Source organism: Polypterus senegalus, chromosome 2 (assembly GCF_016835505.1).
Source record: "Polypterus senegalus isolate Bchr_013 chromosome 2, ASM1683550v1, whole genome shotgun sequence".
In the NCBI taxonomy this organism is placed as follows: domain Eukaryota; kingdom Metazoa; phylum Chordata; class Cladistia; order Polypteriformes; family Polypteridae; genus Polypterus; species Polypterus senegalus.
In genome coordinates this window covers 131,709,739-131,734,595 of record NC_053155.1, presented here as the reverse complement: position 1 = coordinate 131,734,595, position 24,857 = coordinate 131,709,739, and the positions used below count along the sequence as shown (strand labels likewise).

Genomic DNA, 24,857 nt, shown 5'->3' with positions numbered 1-24,857 from the left:
AACTGGTGCCACATCCAGGTATGACCTGGTCACTCTAAATCAATAAACGGAATAAAGTAAATGGAAAGGTGGACATCTTTCCTCTACTAGAGTTGATGTGACTAATTATATATGCCCATTTTCTACAGCTGTATTTCATAATTGTAATAAATCTAACAAGAAAAACATGTTTTAATAAAATACTCTGAAATAATTGCTTTACTGTATATTAAATGAAAATTAATGCATATGTTTAAAACAAAAAAAATAGGCAGCAGCACTAATCAAATACCATCACAATATTTCAGTTCAATTCAAATTGCTTTTGTTTCTTTGTGAAGTGGGAGACATCTGCCCACATTCTACACATGTTCATTGCTCCCCTGATCAAGCATTTATGAGACTAGATTGATCAGCATTTTTCCCCTGCCTGACTAGTTGCTCCTCCAGGTTGAAATGGCATTGACTGACATTCCATGGGAGGGCATTTATAGCCTATTTGACCATTTCCATGCCAAAATACAGTTGTGAATTGCAGCACCAGGAAATTACAACTGGTACTCATTTGAGCATGCTGTAACATGATGCTTTATATACAGAGTATATCACATCGTATAATTTTGCCTTTGTGAGAGATCATGTCTTTATCATACCCAGAAGGCTTTACTGCTTGTGAACTGATGAGAAAAATATTATTCAAAGTAGGTGTTATTTTAGTAAGGTGTACCAGGTTTGTATTGCTCTAGATATCATTTTACATTATGACACAAAGATTCACTTTTCTGTTTCAAGACTGCAATGTATACTCCCACATTTGGACAACAACCAGTAAATTGTCCTCCCATCACCACTGCACAAGCTGTCATTGTATCTCTTTTCTTCAGCATAAGCGTCATTTTTGCCATCCTCTTAAAATTGTGACTTGACATATGTAACTAAAAGACTTGCAGCAAGAGTATACAGCTGATTTGAGGAAAGAGGCTAAATGATGGAACAGCCAGGGAATTGTGTAAAATGAATATACAAAAATACCATTTGTTGGATGGTATATACTGTATATAGTAGCAAATCCTTTATTTTATTTGGTCTGATTTGATACCTAGAGTTTCTTATTTTGAGTTGTTTTTACTTATTGCTTATTTTTGAATAAAAGTCTATCCAGTCATTTTCTAAGACGTTTTTACAAGGAGCTGGTGCCAATTGTTTTTGATATGTGATGTCCTAGGATGCCTTTTTCTTCTGAGTCATAGTGGCAAACGGAGATTGCTGAATCAAAATAACATGCAGTGTTTTCATTAAGGAAAAGAAGGGTGCCTAGGTAATTTTAACCTGAAACTTTTAAGTTGTAGGTACCGTTCCATTATTTTTCAGCAAAGTATCCCTTAAAATTAATAAACAAATATCTTACACCTATCTAGTTTATACTTCTTGGGTTTTCTTCAAAGTGAAAACTTTTTTGCCTGATACAAACTTGTCATACATAGTATATGTATGTAGATTAATGAAATGCTAACAACCAAGTGTACATTGTTAATTTTGATCTAAAATGTTTTTAATTTTAGTGTTGATTATTTGAAGTGAAAGATACTTGGCTGGCATTGGGTTAGTATGACTGAAGTAATGTTGTTGAGGAATGATTGCATTTCACTGCTAGAATAGTGGTAGTTTTTTGTCAAAGCAGTAAAATGATCATTTCTTGAACTACAGCAATGCTTTATTCACTTTATTGTAGTAGTATTTTAGTTGTTTGCTGGCTTTATGTGCACACATTTTTCTTAAACTAAATATGCTTCTATTGACTTTTTATTATTTAAAAAAAATTATGTACTTATGCTTGCCTGTAGGCTTCACTTAATACTTTCCCTGATGTCAAACAGTGGAGTCCGCCATTCAGATTTTGTTTCACATCTGTTGGCATGTGGAATGTAGTGGGTACATTTATGATGGTATGTTCCCTTATACATTAAAGCAAATACATTGGGCTGGACTGGAGAAGCTTTTTAATCAAGAACAAATTCAATCTTATTACCTTTTTTCACTCACTTAAATGATCATGATTGGAATCCAGCACAGACTTTAATAATTTATCAGGTAAAGACATTGAAGTTTATTTAGAATTTATTGGTTTCTGCATTTGTTAAAAAATGTGGTTGAAAGGCATGAAAATAGTTGTGTGACTATTTTTGTTTTTTTGGCTTTCATTTCTGTCTTGACTTGTAGGTCTGTTAGTCGTGCATATTATGCTTTCTTTGTGCTCTGTCTATGCAGCCGTCAGAGTTTTGATTCAGGTCATACAAAGAAGCTATATAACCTACCAAGTGGCTAATTTAATCTTATTTCATATAATAATTTATTAAAAATTTGCTGCTGGATCATATCTAAGCAACATAAAGTTAGTATGTTATACAAGACTAAAGGGTTCCTTCTTGTGTGTTTCAAGAGTTATTTTGTTTTCAGTCTCGTTAACACTGGTAACTCTAATTTTCATGTACAGGTCTCTTTAAGGAGAAGTGCCAATAAAATCAATATTCCTATTGATTACAGTTTGTCATCACCATTTCTGCCTTACAAGAGTCAGTTATTTTCAGTTACCCACTCAGTAAATCCATTTTGAAATCTGTACAACCTGTACTGATTTTAGATAGTTTTATTGTTCATTTCTTAAATTTCCCTTTGGAGAAAACAATAACCATTGACAAGAAAGGAAATAAATTTCTAATTGCAATCATCTGTAATCATTTACTTATTTAATTTAACTTATTACTGTAGTGCTGGAGACCGTCTTTTGCCGTACAAAGTGTTCTAGCATGCTGCTGGATGGTAACAATTGAGCACAGCTCTATCCAGGGTTGCCTTTGAGAGAACAGGGTTGCAGTGTAACTTAAGATTTATGTACTGTTGAAAAAACAAACATCACTTTTTTTTTTTTAGGAAAAGAGAGATATTTATTAACATAAAAAAACATTCTGGATTCTAGGATACCTGACACAAATTGATATCATACTAATTATCTTTTACATTACTGGGTCGTTTTGAATCTTTGGCATATGTGCTAAAGTAAATGGGGAATTCTGTAGTAAAAATTAAGTGGAGTGTTGGTGAATTAACTCCTCTTATAAATATCAGACAACATGGTTTCAGTAACTATTTCCATGTATCTATCAAACTGTGTCTGATCTGGCATCTTTAGTAATAAAAATAATAATAAAATACATTACATTTAAAGGGGCCTTTCAAGACACTCATCTCACAAAAAATAAATAGCTAAGTAAATAAAAACAGCAAACAGCTAAGTAAATAAAAACAGCAAACACAGTGACACCTATGTTTATCATTTTGATTTAGTCAAAGTCCTGAACTTCCCAGTCTCTTGTACTCCAAGAGAGCATGCCAACCTAAAGAAAAGTTTTAACAACAGTTTCAAATTGCATTATATAGAGTGAGCCAAAATGAAGTACCACATTTCTCATGGTCATTGTGCGAGGTAGAGGCAACCAAGTGGTCAGGGGTGGGGTCATTTAATGGGCAATCCCTTGTAATTGTGAGTCTGCAATATGCCTTGGTCCCGTGCATATCGTGCTTTCTCTGTCAAATCGCTCTTCAAAAACAATGAATCCATCATCACTATATAATGCACCTTCTTAACGCATTTCAGCACTTCTCCTAACGGTGATGTCCCAAATCGGTAAACAATTCTTTAGTGAGTGGCTCAATTTAGACAGACAGGTACATTATTGAACAGAAAGTCTCCAGGCCATCCTTCGACTGTATGAACGCCTGAAAACATCCAATCTGTAAGGGCATCAATTTTGTAGTTTCCTAGATGTTCAGCGTGCAAACATGCGTCTGCCTTAGGCATTTTCAACACCTCTTTGAGGAGGATTTTGCATGATGACTTTTATTTCCATCCATACAAAATGATGGTGGTGCAGGAACTCACTGAGAGAGACTGGCAGAGCCGTAGATAGTTGTGCTTGAACATTCTGCAAATCATTTGAGATGCTATTGTCATGTGCAATAACGAGGCACAGTTTCATTTGAATGGTTGCATAAATAAGCAAAACCTTCGCTATTGGACTGAAACCTACCCTTGTGAACTTCATTAGAGACCCCCGCACAGTGATCGTGTTACAGTTTGGTGTGCTGTTGCAGAATTTGGTATTGTAGTCTCTTACTTTTTTGAGAAGGGGGAAGCAACAGTCACTGTTACTTCAGAACGTTACATTGAATTGCTAGAGAACTATTTGTGGTCTGAACTGGAGGAATGGATGAGAGAATGCCTGGTTTCAACAGGATGGAGCAATAGCTCATACGGCACAGAGATCCATGCAAGTTTTGCAGGAGATGTTTCCGTGAAAGCTTATCTCCCTGCACGGCGATGTTGGGTGGCCTTCACGTTTGCCTGATTTCACTGCTTGCGATTTCTTCATGTGGGGCCAGCTTAAGTCGAAGGTATATACACACTGACCTCAAAACCTTGAAGCCCTCAAGGACGCTATTCCCCTTAAAATGGCCAAACGAGTCATGCAAGCGTTTAGAAATCTTCTCGAAGAGTGTATTGCTAATGATGGTCACCACCTTGAATACACCATTTTTAAAACGCAGTGGAAAAAAGAATTTTGTATACCTTTTCTTTTGTCTTAATGAAATTTATTTTATCTTGTAGAGTTTTTGTAGAATACCAGGGGCTCCGCCCCCTGTTCGCTCCGCTCGCCAACCCCCGGATTTGGTCCTGCGGAAAAACAATTTTAAAGTGTTTTTTTTTCCCATGGGATTTGTTACATATGCATTATGTTCACTTTTGATAATATAACTGGCCATGAGTGAATATCGTTTCAATAAAAAGACTTTTCTGATAAAACAATCTTCTTATGAAAGTGGGAATATCCAGAGCAGGTGGCATTGTTCTCAAGAAGCTGCGGATTTCTGGCCATTGTGGATTGCACGTCATTGTAAGAAATAAATCTGGTCAACCGATAGTTAAGACAAGTTCAAAATAGGTACAACAGCAGTAATATTACTATCATCATATCAAGGTAGTCCAAGAGCATTGCAACAGTTATATCATGATGCAATGGCAACATCCAGAACTATTGATATTTGAATTTTGAACATGATCAATAAGCCCTTGCATATGTTCCATTCTAAGTTTAGCTTGATTCGATTTAATAAAGAAGAAACGATTAGCTTCATCTTTTAAATACGCATTATATAATGTAATGTTGCGATAGACATTGAGATGATAGAAGTGGGTTAAATACATGGGAACGTATCGCTAATTTGGATCCGAAATATTGTGTGGGTGTTGTATGTTTTTCTGAATGCGTTCGTTTCATATTGTACAACCATCCTGTTTCGCCATCTGCGAAAAGCAAAGGAAAGAGTAAAGGATCTGAATGTGGAGATGTATTTGACAGAAATGACGAATCATTCTTTACTTTTGGATATACACGAATATCTACTCTGTCTTTGGTATCTCAGTCTTTCGAAATTATTATCGCTGACAATGCATCACATGTTGGTTTATTATAAATGCGACTGTGATCTTTCGGATTCAGATAGAAATCCAAGACAATTTCTTTGTCTGTGTACTCTAGATAAATGTTGTGTACAGTACGATACCTTTGGAAGTATGGATTTGTATCCATTATTGGCTGTATAATTTCTAGTACGTCGGATCATTTAACTCTTTCGATTCTATGTTGCAGCGCATCTCCGTGATCATAACTACACCTGACCAAATTGTGTTTTGTTTTTTTTTTTTTAAATTAAACTTGTTGTTGTACCTTTAATTGTTGCGGGACCACAGATTCCCTTAGCGTATGGTCCAATATTGTGTAAATCAACTTTTTGTGCATTGAATGATGCCAACGCGAAAAGATTATTGTAGACGCTTATATTTTGGCTGTAGTGTTTGTGGATTTCCTGTTCACCAAACAACAAATCTTTTAATTCTCGCGGAAACGGCTCTTCATTGGGAAGTGGCAGTACTTTTTCCCTGATGGCAACATGAATTTGCCGAACTACAAGTCTCCGACTTAAACTTTAAAGCCTTACAATATCTACATCCTTCCGACATATCACCTATGTCCACATATTTGATCAGTGTTTGCTGTTATTTCACCGAGTAATAATTTCCATTTGTTAGAGCGAATGAAGTCTACTTTTTTTTTTTAACACTTTCAAATTTTAGTATTGTCATATTTTTGAACTTGCTCTGTCTGTGTATATGGCGCCAGTGTTTTTTTTTTTTTTTGAGTCTCTCGAATTCCACTGCTTTCATAATCTGTAAGCTGCTCTACTTGTGTATGGCGCCACCGTTTTTGAACGTCTTTATGAAGTTCTACTGTGTCTTGTACTCTGCTCGCTCGCTCGCTCTTCAGTTTTTAGATGACCACGATCTTGTTTGAAAATGGTTGCAAGTAGGGCAGGGTGACAACTGAGAGGTTACATGACAGTGGTCTTGTTTGACAAGTCATCACCTCACGGGAACATGCTTCCAATGGTGTGACGTGACTTGACCGTGTTGCGGGAAGTGAAAGTGTCTCTCCCTCTCTGAAGTGTTTCTCTTCAAGATCATGTCTTGTCGCAGGATTTTCTTTTATTATAGAGAGAAACATCTATTGCTATTATTTGTTCTTCAGTTCTAAATACAGGTAGTCCCCAAGTTACGGACTTCTGACTTAGGAACGGGGCAGCAGCTGTGATGCATGTGCCTCAGTAACTGCCGCTCCGTCATCTTCGGCCTGGGGACACTGCAAGCGGTGGCTGGATGGAGGCTGGAGGAGGGCGATTTCGCTGCTTGCGCAGTGTAGTGTCCCTCGGGTGGCTCCTAGTGGCAAGCAGTGGCCCGTAGTCCATAGTCACCGGGGCCACAGCTGTCGCTCGTGTGCAGGACGGAGGCTTGATGGGGCGGTTTGTTGCCTGCCCACCACGCCACCGTAGCTACTGCTCCTTACTAGACGCAGGATGGATGGAGCGAAGGGGGTGTTTCACTGCCCGCCCTCCACACATGGCTGCCCCATTCGTTCTCGGTGGGTGGCTGGTAATGCTGCAAGCGGTGACTCGATTGTGGCTGAATGGTGGCCATTGAGGGTGAACAGGGCGGCTGAGGTTAGCATTGTAGTGTGCCTCGGGTGGCTGCCTGTTGAATGGGGGCTGTGGTGGGCGATTCACTACCCGCCTTTGGCTGCACGTTGTTTGTTTTTGGTAGGCGGTCACTGCAGGCAGCATACTTTAATGAAGATAGAATACTAAGCATTTAATGCGCTATTTTAATTACGATGGGATTTGAGAAATTAGTAAACTATTTTAAGATGAAGCTTATGATGTTCTACTTTAATGACAAAATAAACTATGTGATTAAAGTGGAAATTTCAACCATTTTTTTCCACTGTACATTTTTTTTTCTTTTCTCTGCACCCTAATACGCTTTCATATGACACCCAGATGATGGGCTACGACTTGCCTTTTCATAGCAACTTTAATATCTGACCACTTCTTTTTTTATTTTGGGCACTGTGCAACTTTCTGAACTTGAACTTTCCAATTTCTCCACCACGCTATATCGCTCAATCAGCTTTCTTTTGTTGTTTATGCCACTACTTAAAACAACAAATAGTTTGTTTTTCCTTGCCTCCACTTGGTATTCGCTGAAATTCTTATTTTTTCCCAATGCTTTTGCCATTGTCTTTTCTCAGAATGCTGAACTTAAGAGGCTATTTATATTGATTTGCATATTTAAAGAGGCACAATTCTGGGAGGAGTCTGGGTGGGGCGGCAGGAGCGTGCACGTGTTATATTTTACGCTGACCGGGATTTATGTAGTGGAAGTGCGTGGAAGATGGCGAACACACAGATTTATGAATCTGGATTTTTTTTTTGTGCTAGCACACATTTCTGTTTTTGTCCGTACGCCATGTTTCAGTGTGAATTCTACGCACGGCCTTATGAGGCCCCTGTGCTTACTTAGAAACTATTCTTTACCTAACGTATATAGTTAGCCTTTGCTTCTTTTTTGTTTTCCAAAAATTTCAGTTTTTGGATAATTCTTCATATGTGATTTCTTTATTATATTTTTGTTCAGTTCAGGATTGTAGCAATACTGCCATCTTTAAGATTTTGTTATGTTTAGGTACACATTACTTAACCTTTTATTAAGTGGGACTGAGACAGTGAAATAGTCCCCTAAAAGCGTTTCAGTAAGGCATCCACAATTATTAATAACCTGTGCGACTTTTTAGAGATCTCAAATTAGCAAAATTACAACATTTTAAGAGACTCATGTTGTATTTGTACTCAAATTGATTTGATTGTTGTAAAGCAGTAGGGGCAAGGGGTTATCATTGAGGTGTTTTCCTCGGGAAATTTCAGTTACGCAGAAGCAATGGGGGTACGGTATCCACATGTTCCCGTTAAGTCTACATTACGTCTGTTTTTTCCACATGTACACAACAGACCTTTGAGGTTGAGGGAGTGAGAGAAATATTTTTATTTCTGATTCCGAAAATCCCGAAATGCAGGTACTTTACTGTTTTAAAGTTTGTGTTTTTCTGTACTTGTTTCTGTTTTGGTATACCATGCCACCTTCTTACAGACACATCTAGGGACCTTATTTGCCTCATAGATACCCCCACAGAATGTGTGTAGTGTTGTGAGAAAATGGGGTCAGAAAGCTTTTGACCCCTCAGCTGACATTTGTTAAGGTTAGAGAATTCAGACAACACATAAGCTGGGGAAGTAATTGGCTGCGTTCCAGTCCTGTAGTAAATTTCAGAGTAGTGTTGTGATTACTCATAAGGTTTTTTTGTAGCATTATGCAACCCAAAATGTATCAGGCTTATTTATTTATTTAAAAAGAAAGTGAAATGTTTAAGAATCGTCAAGAAGCCTTATTTTCATTAGACAACAATGCATTTATAGGCAGCTGTAAAGAGTTTGAAGTTTGAATTGTTTAAACAAGGAGAATGAAAAAAGATATCAAGAACTATCTAGAGCCAGAAGATATCCACAGCCAATATAATAAGCTGACAAAGCTACAAGTTAAGTATAACACTACAACTATTATACAGCTATAACTTTAATTTTCTTATTAAGTAAAATGCTCCCAAACCAAAAGCACTTTTGGCTTGGACCCTCATTCAAATTTGTTTGCCATTTATTCAGAGGGGATTTTAATTGAAGTTTATGCAAAAAAGAGATGAAATCCATTTATGTGCACTGATTTTTTTAAACTAATGTTTTGTTGTTTTTATAGTGTCAGTACAGTAAACACACAGTAATGTGATAGGCCTGATGCAGTTATTATACTAGCTAATATTTTCTTTTTGCACTTCATTGTTTTTATATCATTGCTTTTCAACTCTCTACACGTTCAGTCTTTCTAAACAGCTTTGCTGTTTCGTCTTTTGACATCTTATATATTCATTCACTTAAAGGATGCATCGTTAAGTAAATTTTGTTATTGCTACTTGGTATTTTAATTACGTACATTTTCTTAAACTTCACCGTATCCTGAAATACACATACTTGCTTGCATGCTTTTTCTTTTTGCTATTGATTAAACATAAGTATTTTTGCAGTGAACATAAGTATGATATTATAATGATTCTTTCTTTTTGTCTCTGTACTAGTCAAATTTGCCTTACTGATAAACTGAGTTGCAATAAATATCCTTGGAAAGTAGCATTTTGAATACAGCTGTCAAAGTCATGAAGTGACAAAGCCAAACCATGCAGCAATATAGCTAATTTTTCACATACAGTATATACATTTTATCTGGGTTATAAATATGAAGTGGCATAGAGACCAAATTCCCTTATTTATTCATCAACATAGGAAAAGTAACACAACACACAATTGAAGTTTGTGGCATCCATAGCTCAGGGAATAGCTATAAAAAAATGCTGCTCTCCAGAAATTGCCCATATCTACACTTGGGGCAATAATTAAAAAGTTAATATCTACTGGAACTGTTACCATCTTGTCTAGAGTAGCACCTAAGTTTATTTTGCTCCCAAACTCCGTGAGTAGGATGGTAAGTAAGGTGAAAGAAATCCCCAAGGATCACTGTTGGAGAAATACAGAAAAACGTAGCATCTTAGAGTCAAAGCATCTCCAAAACTGCCATCAGATGCCACCTCCATGATAACAAAGTACTGTTACTGTACTAGATGCATGCATGCCAATAATAGTTACATATTTGCTTTTGTTAAAAATAATTATTTATTGGTGAGGAATTTTGGTCTGGATTTACTTCAGTTAAAGGTTAAATACTCATTTTTTCAGTGTGAGATTAAGGTAATTCACCAATGGGTGAATTTTTTTATTACCTTTTTACTCCTCTTTATCATGGGTGCCAATAATTTTGGAGGGGTAAGTAAGCATGTGTCAAGTAATAATAATTTATTTCAATATTAAATACCTCTTTTGTAAGAGAATGGAAATGACCTAACAATTTTTCTTTTCACTTGCATTTCAAACCTATGTGCTTTATGTCAATTTATGGCAGTGACAGCCATGTTTTATCAGCAGTGGTTACAGTTTAATTGTTGACATTTAGCATTCCTGATTAGCATACTTTTAAGAAACATTCAGGTTTGCAGAATATGTGTAAGGTGGCTGAAAATGTGACAGATTCGGCTGAAGTTGAAGTGACAGTCTGTCTGTGAGAGATTTACTGAGGTCATGGCAAATGACATTTGGCTCCATCCAGTAGCTGAAAGTCATATCCAGTAGACACAATCTGAATTTTGTCCTCTTTGGTCTTGAATAAATACAGATGGGTAGTGGAAGTTGCTATTCCCATTTATATTGTGCTTTATGAGCTTTGGAAAACACCCCACTGTGCACTTCTGGATGAAGCTAAAATAGCAGGGGTTCCTGGGGCAGTTGCTGCATGCTATATTATATCTTTGTATTGTGGAGGTAGTTTTTCTGCTTACAATTGATATTAAGTTGATTCTACTTAGTGTGGGTGTGGTACACTACCATTGGTACTTATCTCCTCTCCATGCCATTTTGTGATTTTTTCAGGGATAGAATTTTAATGTATACTTAAGGTTTTGGGAGTGTCTAGTTTGGGAGACTAAGGCATATATCTCATCTATTTGCTTGGACTGTGATCTGTGCTGAACTCTAATGCCGAGTTGTTATCAAAATAGCACCTACAAATCTGAGATCATGGTCCTTTCCTCAGGAAAAGATTGGCTTAGTCCTTCAAAGTAAATGGTTTGCATCTGTCCCAGGTGGAAGAGGTACAATAACTTGGGCCCTTTCTTGTGGATGGTTGAGGCTAGAGAAGATTGTGAGGGTGATCAGTGAATTAGTACAGCAGTTCCAGTTTTGTGTGCATGGTACAGGGTCATGATGGTGAAGCAAGAGTCCTTGAGCAAGGCACATGTTTTACTGGCATGATTACATCCCATTTTTCATCAGTGCTCATGGGTTTTTATGCAGTGATCAAAAGAATGAGATTGTGAGTAACAAGCAGTTGAAATAAAGTTCCTGTGCAGTTTTGGTATGCACTGGTTGTGATAGAATAAAGAGACCAGCAACAGTGCAGTGTAGTAGTACTTCTGCTTTTCTGGTTTGGGAGGAGCCAGTTGATGAGGTTTGGACATGTACTTAGGATGGCACCAGGCAGCCCTCATTGGAAGTGTACAAGACACAGAGGAGAGACAGCCAGGAAGGTTTATATTTCTTGATTATCCTGCTAGTGACTGGTTTATGGAGAACATTGCTGGGAATAGGAAACCCTGGGCAGTATTCCGTGAAGTACATTTTTGAAATCAAGAGGAGACAGAATCGGTTTTATTGACACAAAGTCAGTCGGTCAGTCATTGTCCAACCCGCTATATCCTAACACATGGTCACGGGGGTCTGCTGGAGCCAATCCCAGTCAGCACAGGGAGCAAGGCAGGATTAAAACCCCGGGCAGGGTGCCAGCCCAGCGCAGTTGACACAAAGTGGTTTTGTTAAATCAGTATTGGCTTAGGCAGTCCACAGTTATGTAAGTATTAGTTATGTATTACATTAGTTATGTATGTATATTGTATTTATTAAGCCCAGTGGAACAATTTTAAGTGTGAATCTAATGGGATTCTAGAGTATTATTGTATAGAGAGTACCATTTAGAATGTAGTTTTGTTTGATTTGTTATAAAATAGAATAACATGTAATAAAGCGAGCAGCTTTCTTTTGAACAGCTGAACCAATCTTACAAATGGTACAAGTCAGTAATAACACAAAAAGGTAATGCATCCACTATTTAGAAAGCAAGAGTGGTGGTGTGCAATCTATAGCAAACCAATTAAATGCCTAAGTACACTACAGTTCTAAACCTGTATGTTACATAAATGTTATATTGCCAAAAACGGGTCACTTATTAAGAATTGGGTTAAACTGAAAACCTGCAGCCACTGTGGCCCTCCAGGACTAGATCTAGATCCATCATCCATTCATTCACATGTTCTCTTCTACTGAAACATTACATGCAGGAATAAAAGCAATAACTTTCGTAGTGTGTGTGTGTTGTTTTTTTTCCCTTATTTTCTTTCTACATTATGTGAGTAAACTGCATCACTGGACAATTTTTTTTTTTTTCTCCCCATATTGAGTTTCTAGTTTTATTTAGCAGGTAAAATGTGTGCCAAATGACTGCATGAAAGTTTGTATTGAATAATTAACTTATGGTGTTGTGTTATCTTATCCAACTTAGTGTTCTGTTTTGTCCTTGTGTACATACTGTGTCTTGCCACTTTAACAAACAGCAGTTTGCAATGTTTAACTTAAAATGTTTTCCTAGTTGTGTGCATGAAGTACTCGTTTTATTTATATTTATAATTAGCAATGAAAGGATTAGATATGCGGTCATGCTCTGTGCTTAATTCTGTGACTCTCAGACTGAGCCAGAAAAGGCAAGTGCATAATTTGGGACCATTACAAATGATGAAAATCATAAAAAAAGTATAATAATATGTACATTTGTTATGGTCTGTGATTTGCAAAGGTAATGATTTAGAGCTATGTCTTTCCCTATATAATATATAAAACAATCAAATTGAGAGGCAAGGAAAAAGCAAGAGTGCAGTGTTTACTGATAGACAAACGCTGATGCCAGCAAAGCAGGGAAGGTTTTGAACACAGCACATATAGTGGAAACTCAAAAATAAGTAAAGGAGGCATAAAATTAAAAATGTTTAGAAAAAAATGTGGTATTTAAGATGTTACTTTAAGGCACAGCTGTTTATGAAATTGTTTTTGGGTAAAAATGATTTCATTTGGTAATATTTAATATTATTATTGTGAGAAAATGCATCACATTTATGGTATATGTGGTGTTGATCTTCAGTCTTTAGTATTGCTCAGCCCTAAACCCATTCTTCTCCAAATTACTGTTACTGGGGTTAAAGGATATGGAGAATCACTTACCATAATGTTTAGGTTATGTTGGATTAATATTTTTATCATATTAAGTTTTGTTTGTTTGTACATTTGATACTATGTGCTGGAGTGTAGAACTGAGATTGGATTTTGGAAGGAAAATTACACCAGTTGCTGGTGCCCTGCCCGGGGTTTGTTTCCTGCCTTGTGCCCTGTGTTGGCTAGGATTGGCTCCAGCAGACCCCTGTAACCCTGTAGTTAGGATATAGCAGGTTGGACAATGGATGGATGGATGACACCAGTTTATAGGTTTAGTTTTCTGGTTCCTTTCTAGTGCTATCTTCAGGGTTTTGGACCATTCTCCTTTAAAATTTAGGCTTGCATTTGTTGAGCTTTACCATATGCAAAAGGGTAATATGCAGATGGCTACAACCAAGACAAAAGGAAGTAGATTTGCCTAAACATTAAATCCTAACTCATTCAATTGAACCACCTTATCTAGCAATAAGGTGTACTACCTGTTTGGGGTAAGTATATTCCATCTTTGCAACATTTGTAGGTTACTCTTGTAGGTTTATTTACACTGGATTGTCCAGGTTAGTCAGTTGATGGTCATGCACTGCAATTTTCAAATGCTGCAGATTTTCAGTCTGATCAGGACTTTAACTGATTCATTGTAGGACATTTAAATTTTTGCTTCTCCAAGGTAAATTTGATCATGTGTTTAGGGTATTTTTTAATTTGACCCGACCTTAAAACCTTGTCTCACTGACTTGCCTTTTATATGGTTCTTTTAAAGTAATGACTTCTTTCGTGCCATCCTCCTATAAAGGCAATGTTATACAGAGCTCCTGGTATGGTTTACTGGTGTATTTTTGCTCTAATCTCAGCTATAAAATTCTATGGGTCCTTCAATGATATTGTTCTCTCTGTAACTTTTCACAGATGTCCCCTTCTTGTTTCAGACATACTTTTCTAGGCAGCATGTGAGTGGTTTAAGATAGCTTCCAGTTCCTGATCATTGATTTAGCGGTGCCTGCTGCCCTATGTTTTGTATCATTTTTCTAATGAATTACATTTTTTTTTGTCTTGGCCTGGTTTGCAGACTTCATTTTCTCTGTTGTCCTTTACGTCTATTTTCGTAATAATGCTCCTTTTTACTGGTGTTTTATACATAAAATGTGGCAGTTATTTTAAAGAATGGGTTGAGGACAGTTTTAAGGTAATTGACTTTTTGTTAGGGAATAGTTTCTCACTGCTATAATCTTCGAGTTTTCACAATACAAGGATTGACTACTTATACAAAGGACATATATTCCTTTTATTTTCCTTTTTTTCCCCTTCAGACATAAAACAGTATCACATTAAAAATGATTTTGAGTTTCATAGTTTTAAAATATCATACAGAATAATATTTTCATGTTGGATTTGTTATGTAGTCAAATTCACTAAAACTGATATTCCTTTATAGATTTTTATTTCTGTTACATGTCACTCTTAGGCAGGTACTGGTGCAAGTTATACGAATCTTCATGATTATTCTTAACATAGTTATGCTTGAACAGTGGTGAACATTTAAAGTAAAAACATTAAGATCAGTATCAGTTTGGTTAAAATGTTTAAAAGTTGTGCCAGTAAATGTTTCAGTATTTTTGTTTTCTGTTCACAGAGGTCAGGCAGTGCTGGGATCTATACTGTGTTCTCGGGGTGGAACATCCTGTTGTCCCCCGAATTGGTTTGGTTCCTTGCCATGCCTGGTGGAAGGCGGGGTCCGAGTCGGCAGCAGCTGAGCCGGTCAGCATTGCCATCTCTGCAGACTCTTGTAGGAGGAAGCTGCAGCAACGGAACTGGCCTCAGAAATAGGTATTTTGTATTTTCTAATATATAATTGGTAATATTGAAATGGTTTCTGCTTAGAAAATCTATTATTATTGGTGGCAGGATTTTACATGAAACAAGAAACATTTCTTAATTTTGATTTTTCCTTTACCTACACTCGGGTTAGTCATACATTTTTACAGTTTTGGAGTTTTTGGATTTAATGTGAAAGAATTGTGGATGACTTTAATTAAATGTGTTCAGCTAGATATACAGTGGAACCTCGGTTTGCGAGTAACTTGGTTTACGAGTATTTTTGCAAGACAAGCTAAATTTTTTAATAAATTTTGACTTGATAAACGAGCGATGTCATGCAATACGAGTAGTATGGATACGCTTTGTCTGCTGAGCGTCATGTGATCACAACTGAGAAGATTGTTCTTCTCTCTCTCTCGTCTCTCTCTCCCTCGCCACACGTGTCTCTTTCTCTCTCTCTCCTTATCTCTCTCTGTCCTTATCTCTCTCTCTCTCTCTCTCTCTCTCACGCTTGCGTCTCTCTCTCTCTCTCTCCCTCCCTCCTTATCTGTCTCGCTAGCACAAGTGTCTCTCTCTCTCTCTCTCTCTCTCCCTCCCCACGCGTCTCTCTCTCTTCTCTTGAGGGCAATCGTCTCCTATTCTCCGTCTGAGTCTGCGTGCCTCACTCATATAGTCAACAGCCGTACGAGTGTATACTGTTTACTACAGCATTGTGACTGTGTGTGTGCTGTGAAGTGCTAGTCCACATCTTGCTCCCCAAAACACGAAGTTGAGTCTCAGTACTTTAACAACACCAGCTTTATTCAGTCTGAAACAGCAACAGCGCGGTTATTTATTGTAGCGGGATCTTTATAATATTCCTTGTACAGTATCTCCCATCGACGGCAGGCGCTTACAGCATGTCTGCAATCTTTTTAGATATGCTTATACGGCGAACTGCTACAGCGCTGGGAGACTGCGATTGCTTTGGGACACACAATCCCACAAGAGTTTAGAAACTCACTCACACCAGCCATGATTCTTTTTAAAGGTAAAGTGCAGATTAATTTGTTTTATGTATTTTTACTTTATTTTTTGTATTAATCATTTTTATATGAATAGTTTTGGGTTGTGGAACGAATCATCTGAGTTTCCATTATTTCTTATGGGGAAATTCACTTTGAAATACGAGTGCTTTGGACTGCGAGCATGTTTCCGGAACGAATTATGCTCGCAAACTGAGGTTCCACTGTATATCCTTCCTAAACTTAAGAATAAGTTTGTGTGATATTTTGTGTTTAATTTTATGAAGTCTATTTCAGGAATGTAGAGTGGTGCTGTGTTTAGCACTAGTGCTTTACAGTTTTTGCGTTGTGGGTTATGCTTCCTGAGTGATATTTCTGTTTGTCTTAATTTTCCTGTAGTTAAACTGATTGATTTCATAGATTCCCAAAAGTGTGCAAGTTAGGTTACTGGCAATTTTACATTTGCTTTGTGTGGGTCTGCTTTAGTGCCATGTCTTGGCTCCCTACCAAGGGTTTGGTCTTACCTTGTGCCCAGTGCTGCTGGGATAAACTTTGCTCCCTAACAACTCTGAATTGGGTCAAGCAGGTTTTAAAATGTTCATGTGCATTTTTATATATATATATATATATATATATATATATATATATATATATATATATATATATATATATATATATATATAAAAAAACAGTTTCTTCCAGAAACTATTTTACTGTAACTTCCCATAATTGTGTGAAAACTATCTTTGGCATTTAAAATTATTTTAGAAGTTTATATTTTTAAAATACTAAGGGGCTTTGCCCATCTGCTCGCTTTGCTTACCCACCCACAAACCCCACCGCCCCCCACCCCTCCCCGGGCACACCACACTACATGCCAGCCACTTTGCGTCTCTGCCATTATTTGCGTTTTAAAGGGGTGGGGGGGTGTTAGGGGTTTTGGCTGAACACATGCTAAGGAGATGCAGTCGGATCAGCTGCTGGCTTGTTGCTGCCGCAGAGCTGTGTTTCCTGATTGTTGTGCTGCGCGTCGATCGTTTAAAAGCCTGTGCAGCACCTGTCTTTTTGTCTCACTGCCATCTCTCACGGGACGTTAAGTGTCTCAGAGAAAATCATGTATTGTCTCTTTCCTAGCCTTCCAAGATTTTTTTTTTATAATAGAGAGATCTGCTACTACCTAGAATACACCTTTACCTTTTTCACATGCAAGAGGAAGACAAATTAAATTATTGAGCTATTTTTGCCTCCTGTTGTTTTTCACATATTATGCGCTCAAATTGTAAGACTAAGATATTGATGTGTCAGCGGCATACATGTAGTGACAATCATCCCTTTCTCAAACATACATAAAACATTTCTTTAAAAATGATGGTTTTCTAAGCACATGTCAAACCTGTTGGTAATATTCAACAATTGTACTTGTATGATATGTACATTTTTTTTATTTATTTTTTTTAAATGATGTCACCCGTTTTGCATGCCTGTGTGATTGTGCAACATTTGTATCACTCCCTACACTATTTAATCGTTTTTATTCTTATCCAGGGTGTGTGTTCTGTACACAATGCCTTATTTAAAATAACTTTCACATTCTTCTTTCATCTATAGTTATTTTCTTGTTTTTCTTTATTTTATTTCAAGACAAAGACCAGTAGATTCACCTAAAAGTAGTGGTCCAGTCAACATGAAAAGCAACACAAGGTTGAATGGTGTCTCAAGAAACTGTTGAAAAACTAAAGAAAATAAATGATTTATTAGACCAGAATGGGAATAACTAATATTTGAGGGACGGAGGACGTGGGGGCACAAACATCCTTTTGGTAGTGATACAAGTAATACATACAGGTAATGGAATCCTCCGGCACATGTTGTGCGCATCTATGTCTTCCAGAAAAGTGGTTGTCCAGGGAGGTTTTGAAACAGACAGTAGTTGCCCTAGAGTGACCTTTACAGTGCTGCATAGATTCCAAATTATGGGGGTCTATGAAGTGGAGCCAGTATCACATAAATGTTCCTGTAAGATGATGTTTAATATCACTGTTCTGTTGGAAAATATCATCAGACATTCTTTGCAGGAGAGTTGTTTTGGCTGGAGACAGATTTTGTAGGATGGTCAGACAGCCCTTGATATTAGCTGAGGTAACCACCTAAATTTGGAGGTAGTGCACTTTAAGACTTCGGGTGACTTGTCTGTCAAGAATGATTTCTGGATCATACCATTGCTGTATTGTGTCTTGGTGATGCTAATCATCTCCAGGGCAGAAGTGCAACTGATCATGGCCAATATTACTACAGACACAGTTATGGTGTTGTTTAATGACAGATAGCATAGAGGATCCTGTCAAATGAGTTGCATCTACAGTATGTGGGTTGTTAGTCCATAGTTTGAGGCATTATCCATTGAAGTTGCTGTATATTTGTAAATAGTGAGACACATTGTGTTGGTCTGTTGTACATTACATTAGATCTTCCATTATGTCTTTTCGCCTTAACACTAGAACCTTCCTTCTAATACATTTACATTCGTATTGTTTCGCTATTGCATCTATAGAGCCAATGTCCTGAATGTCTTGATATGCTAGAATGATCAGCTGGACTCTCTTAATTAAATATGTCACTGATGACTGTTAATAAAAGTATATTTGGTGTATGATGAAGTGGCAATACAAAAATTCCTAGTCCATTACATAGAAAACTGAGTTAGTGACAATCTAGTGTATCAGTTACTGTGATCATAACCGATATGGAAATATAATTATTTACATATGTGCCCATCCTGGCTTCCATGCAAATTGAGCCAAGGCTTTTGGCATAACTGTGTATGCTGTTGCGTGCATGAGACAATGTGATGTATACATATCAGTTTAGAGAAACATAATAACTTGCAACTTTTAATTACAATGTAGCTTTTTTCTCTCCAGTTACCAGTTAAAATCTGAAATTGTCAGTTTTGCTAAATAAGTATGTATATTGTATTTATAAATATAAAGTGATTACTTACAGTCCCTGGATAAACATGAAATGTTTACACCTTTTTTTCCCCCCTCCATAAGCTGTTTTTTTAACGTTACTGTTATTGACAAATTTTCCTTATTGGAAGGTTGGTATAATTTCAGCATAGACAATTTGCATTTACACTAAGGACTAGTGTGTTCATTTGCAACAATTATCATTGTGTCCGCAGGTTTCTTGTCTTGTTAGATGCCTTTAGTAACTTTAGGGTCATTCCATGTCAAATCAACCAATTTTCCAGAAAACCCTGCACTTTGGTCTCAAAAAAATCAGAAAAAAATACCAGTTTTACCCACATTATCCAGAAGACACCCTGTAAAATTATTTTGATGTAAGATCAACACTTTCTAAGATGCACCCAATTTTGTGAGGGAAAGGTTGCCAAATTTGACACTAACCTTTTTCATCAAATTCACAAGACCATATCTCAAGAACTAAACCAGCCTAAACTGAACTAAACCGTAGCAGGCTCATGTTTTGCATACTGGTAACTTTACGTGTATAGTACGTGACAACATCAAAATGTTTGGTCCAGATGACACCAATTGGTAAGAGCAGACCTTCAAAAATGGAAAAACAATATTTTGTATCTTTGACTTTGCCATTTTTAGGCTTTTAGAAAGCATACTTTTAATACAACGTGCTGAAAATTTTTCCAGGTTTAGATACCTACACAGGGCTTTTCAGTAGGCTATAAACAAACATGAAACTGCATCAAGGTTTGACCAGCAGACCTCACAAATGTGAAAAAAATCATTTTGGGGCTAATTTGCAGACCAGTTAAATGCACTGTAGGAATGTCCATACGTGTTTAGAATTATTTTTTCCTGTATGCTACATGGTCACTTCTTTCTCAAAAAACAAGTCTTACTTTTCCTATATGAATCTTTCATTTTTATTTTCCATTCTAAACATGGGTTAAATGCACCATTTGTCAGTAATGATAATCATCAAGTTTTTCATCACTAACTTTGGTGCAGGATTAATGGAAAAAAATAAATCACCAAGGGCACATTAAGCACAACACATGAACAACTTGCTTGATTTATCATTAAATACAACAATAGTCATTATGATAAGATTTGGACATAATAAGTTTTCTTTTATTGGGAACTTAAAGTGAGGAAAACATAAAAATGTATAAGAGCAGTGAGTGCAGGAACTGTGCTTGGCAAAAGCATTTACATGAATGAGTGGTGAGAGGACTATGGACATGGGCCATTAACCGGAAATGGTTGAGAGGAGGGTGGGACCCCCTCTACCAAATTGAAAAAATCTTTTGGCAATTTCTTTTATAATAGAGGATATTGATTTATCATTAAATACAACAGTAGTCTTTATAACAACATTTATTTATATAGCACATTTTCATACAAACAGTAGCTCAAAGTGCAATGAAATGATAACATCTTGGTATTGCAGCAGCAGGAATGTGACCCATTTCATTTCTGTTTCAATCGAAGTGCAGAGTGTAGGACATCTTTGTCTTTGAGTTCAAGATGGTACTGTCTCCCACTGACAATTGTAGGTTGCACTAAACAAATATAGTCTCTAGGTGGCCAATGGAAAGACTGTGCAGGATAGTTTGGATGCATGAAGCATTTCAGGATGTCTGATTCTGCTTCACTTTTATCATGAATCACACCAATCCAACATTTTTCATTATATATGCATCCAATATAGCTTCCGATAGTTCTGATCCATCAGGAGTGTGATCATGAGAGGGCAGGATCTCTGCTGCTGCTTCAGTGGAGAATATTCTGACAGTCAATTGACTGTCTTCACTAGATACCCGGCTGACTTTGAGTTTGCCATCTTCTGTAGGGTGTAACAGATACTCTTTTGGCAATGAAGAATTGCATTCTCTGTTCAGTAACATGAGATAGAACATTGTCATTTGATATGAAAAAAGCTTGTCATTTTTTGAAAACTTACTGATTGAAAACTCAATGATTATTGACACATGGCACATTCAGCCTATGTTTAGGATGGAAAATAAACATGAAAGATTTTCATAAGAAAAGTAAGGTTTGTTTTTTGAGAAAGAAGTGACATTGCAGATTAAAATTAAAAATATTATTAAAATTATCAGCACATTCCCACATGCTGCTGGAGAGCTCTAAAAATGAAATCCAAAACAATTTTTTGTCTTTGAGAGGACTGTTGTTCAAACCCTGATACATTTACTTTTCTGTTTTACTTTTTCAGAAAGCCTATGTAGTTACCTGAATAAGGACAAATATGTGCTTCTAAGGCCATACATTGCTAAACCACAAATTCAAATTAAATTTTGATTCTTTTCAAGGGGCTCCTTTGACCATGCAGAGTCATCTGGACCAAATGTTTTAATTTTGTCACATACTATACCAGTTAATGCACCAACATGTTAGTCTGAGCCTGCTCGGTGGTTTAGTTCTTGAGCTGTGGACTTGTGAAATTTGATGAAAAATGAGGCTGGATAAAATCAACACCTCCCTCCCCTTGATAAATTGTCTGTATCTTGACAAGTATTGATCTTACATTAAAAAAAAAAAAAAATAGTGCCCCTTGACTAACATGGGTACACCTGGTAATTTTCCCAGAATGTCTAAAGTGCATGGGCCATTAGTAGATTTGACCTGGAATGACCTTTAGGCAACGAGGCCAGTGAAACTACTGTATTAAAATGACAAAGTTTATGGGACAGGAAATGGAAAGGGTTAATCGGTTGATTAATCCTATTCAATTATACGATCACTGTAACAATTTGTTTATTAAAATGCAAAATTATTTATAACTAGCTAGTAGTGAAACAGGTCAAATTTTAAAACACTTTATATAAAAAAAAAAAAAAAAAAGTAGTTATTTGTATTGATGGCTTTCGTATCCGAGGGCCTTTCCATATGCAATATTTTTGGTTTTGCTATCAGTGGCGAGAATGTAGCTGTGATTTCTTTGTCAAAAATGTCAAAAGTTTCCAAGGTATCTGGCCAAGAGGAAGGTAGGTATGCTCCAACGTCAAACGTTACTACTGTATCTGATCGTGTTCAGCTCTGGCGGGAGAGCATTCCCTGTGTGGGGAGAAGAGCACATGGCCATGATATCTCTGCCAATGAGCAGGTATCCCCTAAAACACACACAGCTATGATCTTTGTCTCTCAAAAATGTCAAACGTTACTCTTTAACAATCTCTAGATGATAATGTGCTGAACAAACAGGTATCACTAGTTAAGTGGAGTCAAGGTACGCTTCAACACGTGGTGAGAGGTCAAGCAACTCGATAGGAGGCTGGCGTGTGAGTGAGGATGGTCCTGTCTCCCTCTGCCCGCAGCCTCTTGCTTGGATTAGTGCGAATAAATCGGTGCTGCAACCAAACTATGATACTTGGCGCAATGAGTAGAAGTTGCAAAATCAACCGGAATATTCAAGCAAATTCAAGAGAAAACCTGATCTAAATCCATTAAATGGGTCTCTTATGAAAAGCAGACAGACAGTGGCTATATATGTCTGTATACCTGTGTGTGTGTGTGTGTGTGTATATATATATATATATATATATATATATATATATATATATATATATATATACACTAATAAAAGGCAAAGCACTCACTCACTCACTGACTCATCACTAATTCTCCAACTTACCGTGTAGGTGGAAGGCTGAAATTTGGCAGGCTCATTCCTTACAGCTTACTTGTAAAAGTTAGGCAGGTTTCATTTTGAAATTCTACGCATAACGGTCATAACTGGAACCTACTTTCGTCCATATTTACGGGCATAGCCTGCAGCTTGGTCGCCGTGTGAGGCGGAGTTGCGTCCTGCAGCATCACACCTCCCACGTAATTGAATGCCTGCCCATATAAGGTAAATATTCGTGGGTGAAGGACTGTGCTTATGCAAATGTGGATGAGATGGTCAGGGAGACGCACTGCCGCTAAATATTCGCGGGTGAAGGACTGTGCTTAGCTTATTCATAAGTGCAGCTACTGCGGAAACCCTCTGACACTGAACAAGCCTTTGTACACATGTCAATAGGAAAGCAATGTGTAAAGCTTAAGTTTAAATTACGTTCATAGACACGCTGCCACTAAATATTTGCAGGCAAATCCACAACTTAATACCGGGAATGCCTATTAAACATCTTAGATTCACGAGTACCGATTTGGGTAGTGATCACTTTGATGAATGAAACCTGTTCAAAAAACACATTACACAATTGAGAAGGCATCAAAAGAATATGAAGCGAGTGACGATTACAAGCATATTCATAAGTGCAGCTACTGCGGAAACAAAGCTCAGTTTAAACCTTAAATTTAAATTAAGTTCATAGACACGCTGCCGCTGGTGTCTGTCATGCCTATGACGAATACGATATTCGCGAGATACAAGTTTAATGAGAAGACGCAGGGTGTAAACGAGACTTTTGATCACTTTCTAATGGAGTTAAAATTGCAGGTGAAGGACTTTGCTTATGCAAACGAAGATGAGATGGTCAGGGATAGAATAGTGTTTGGCACAAACTCAGCGAAAGTGCGAGAGAAACTTAAGTGCCGGGTCTGAGCTAACATTAAATAAACCTGTAGACATCGCAAGATCGCACAAGATATTCGCGAGATACAAGTTTAATGAGAAGACGCAGGGTATAAAGCCTCGATGCTAAAGACCTGGCAAAGTCATGGAGAACATGGAAGGACGAGTTTAGATTATACACAGAACTTGCAATGCTGGAGGCAGAGGAAAACACGAAGGTCAGATTATTCCATTATCTTATTGGAGAGAGCGGCAGAGAATTGTGTCAGGCACTGACCGGTGATGTAAAACCTGATGAGTTAACCATGAGCTTGATGATACGTAAATGTGATGAACATTACAACCCGTAAATAAACAAAACTGTAGAGAGGTTCCGATTTTTTTCCAAGAAATCGGGCAAGGGGAGAAAATATAGACAACTACGTAACAGATCTGAGAGTGTTAGCAGGCACATACAATTTCGGGGAGGTTAAAAGTTCCCTTATACGTGACCGAATTGTGTGCGGAACCAGTGATGCAAGTTTGCAACAAAGATTACGGAGAGAAGACAAACTTTAGAGAGGTGTATACAAATATGCAGAGCCACAGGACTGTCGAAGGAGAACAGCAGAACAGTCAAACGGGCTTCCCTATTCTATACTTCTCCCAGTGCGTCTCTCTAAACCCTCCGTGCGGGAACATTATCATAAGGCTTAACAATCTTATTGTTACACCTTCTACGTGCACCCCACCGTCCTTATTACAGAGTCTTCCTTGCTCTACCGCTGGCTGCTTCTTTCCATTCACCTTATTAGCTCTTTATTTAAACAGTTTTCCTTCTCACTTTTCCGCTCCTTCCCTGTCTTCTCCCTTTTCGTTCAAAATACACGCCTCCTTGCCTTTTTACAGTCAGTTCCCCTTACGTTTAGCAAAGACCCACAGGCATAGTTTGCCCCCAATTCTTCTTAAACAGATATCCCACAGACGGTTAATTACTGGGACATAATCTCTAAAAGGAAGCACGCGGCGGAAACAGTTAAAGGCACACAATAAAAAATTTCGTGACAACCGTTACAAGACGCTGTCGCTAAATACTCACAAGAGATTCCAAAAGTTCATAGACACGCTGCTGCT

At 37.4% G+C, this 24,857-nt stretch overlaps 1 protein-coding gene across 1 annotated transcript in view; it reads left to right on the top strand.

The window, feature by feature from the left end:
- Window positions 1-24,857, top strand: part of tmem39a (transmembrane protein 39A) — an 88,364-nt gene that overhangs the window by 11,580 nt on the left and 51,927 nt on the right. The window contains exon 2 of the mRNA XM_039744620.1: window positions 15,032-15,225. Coding sequence (XP_039600554.1) covers window positions 15,113-15,225 — 113 coding nt within the window. The 5' untranslated portion in view covers window positions 15,032-15,112. The remainder of the gene's footprint in view (window positions 1-15,031; window positions 15,226-24,857) is intronic.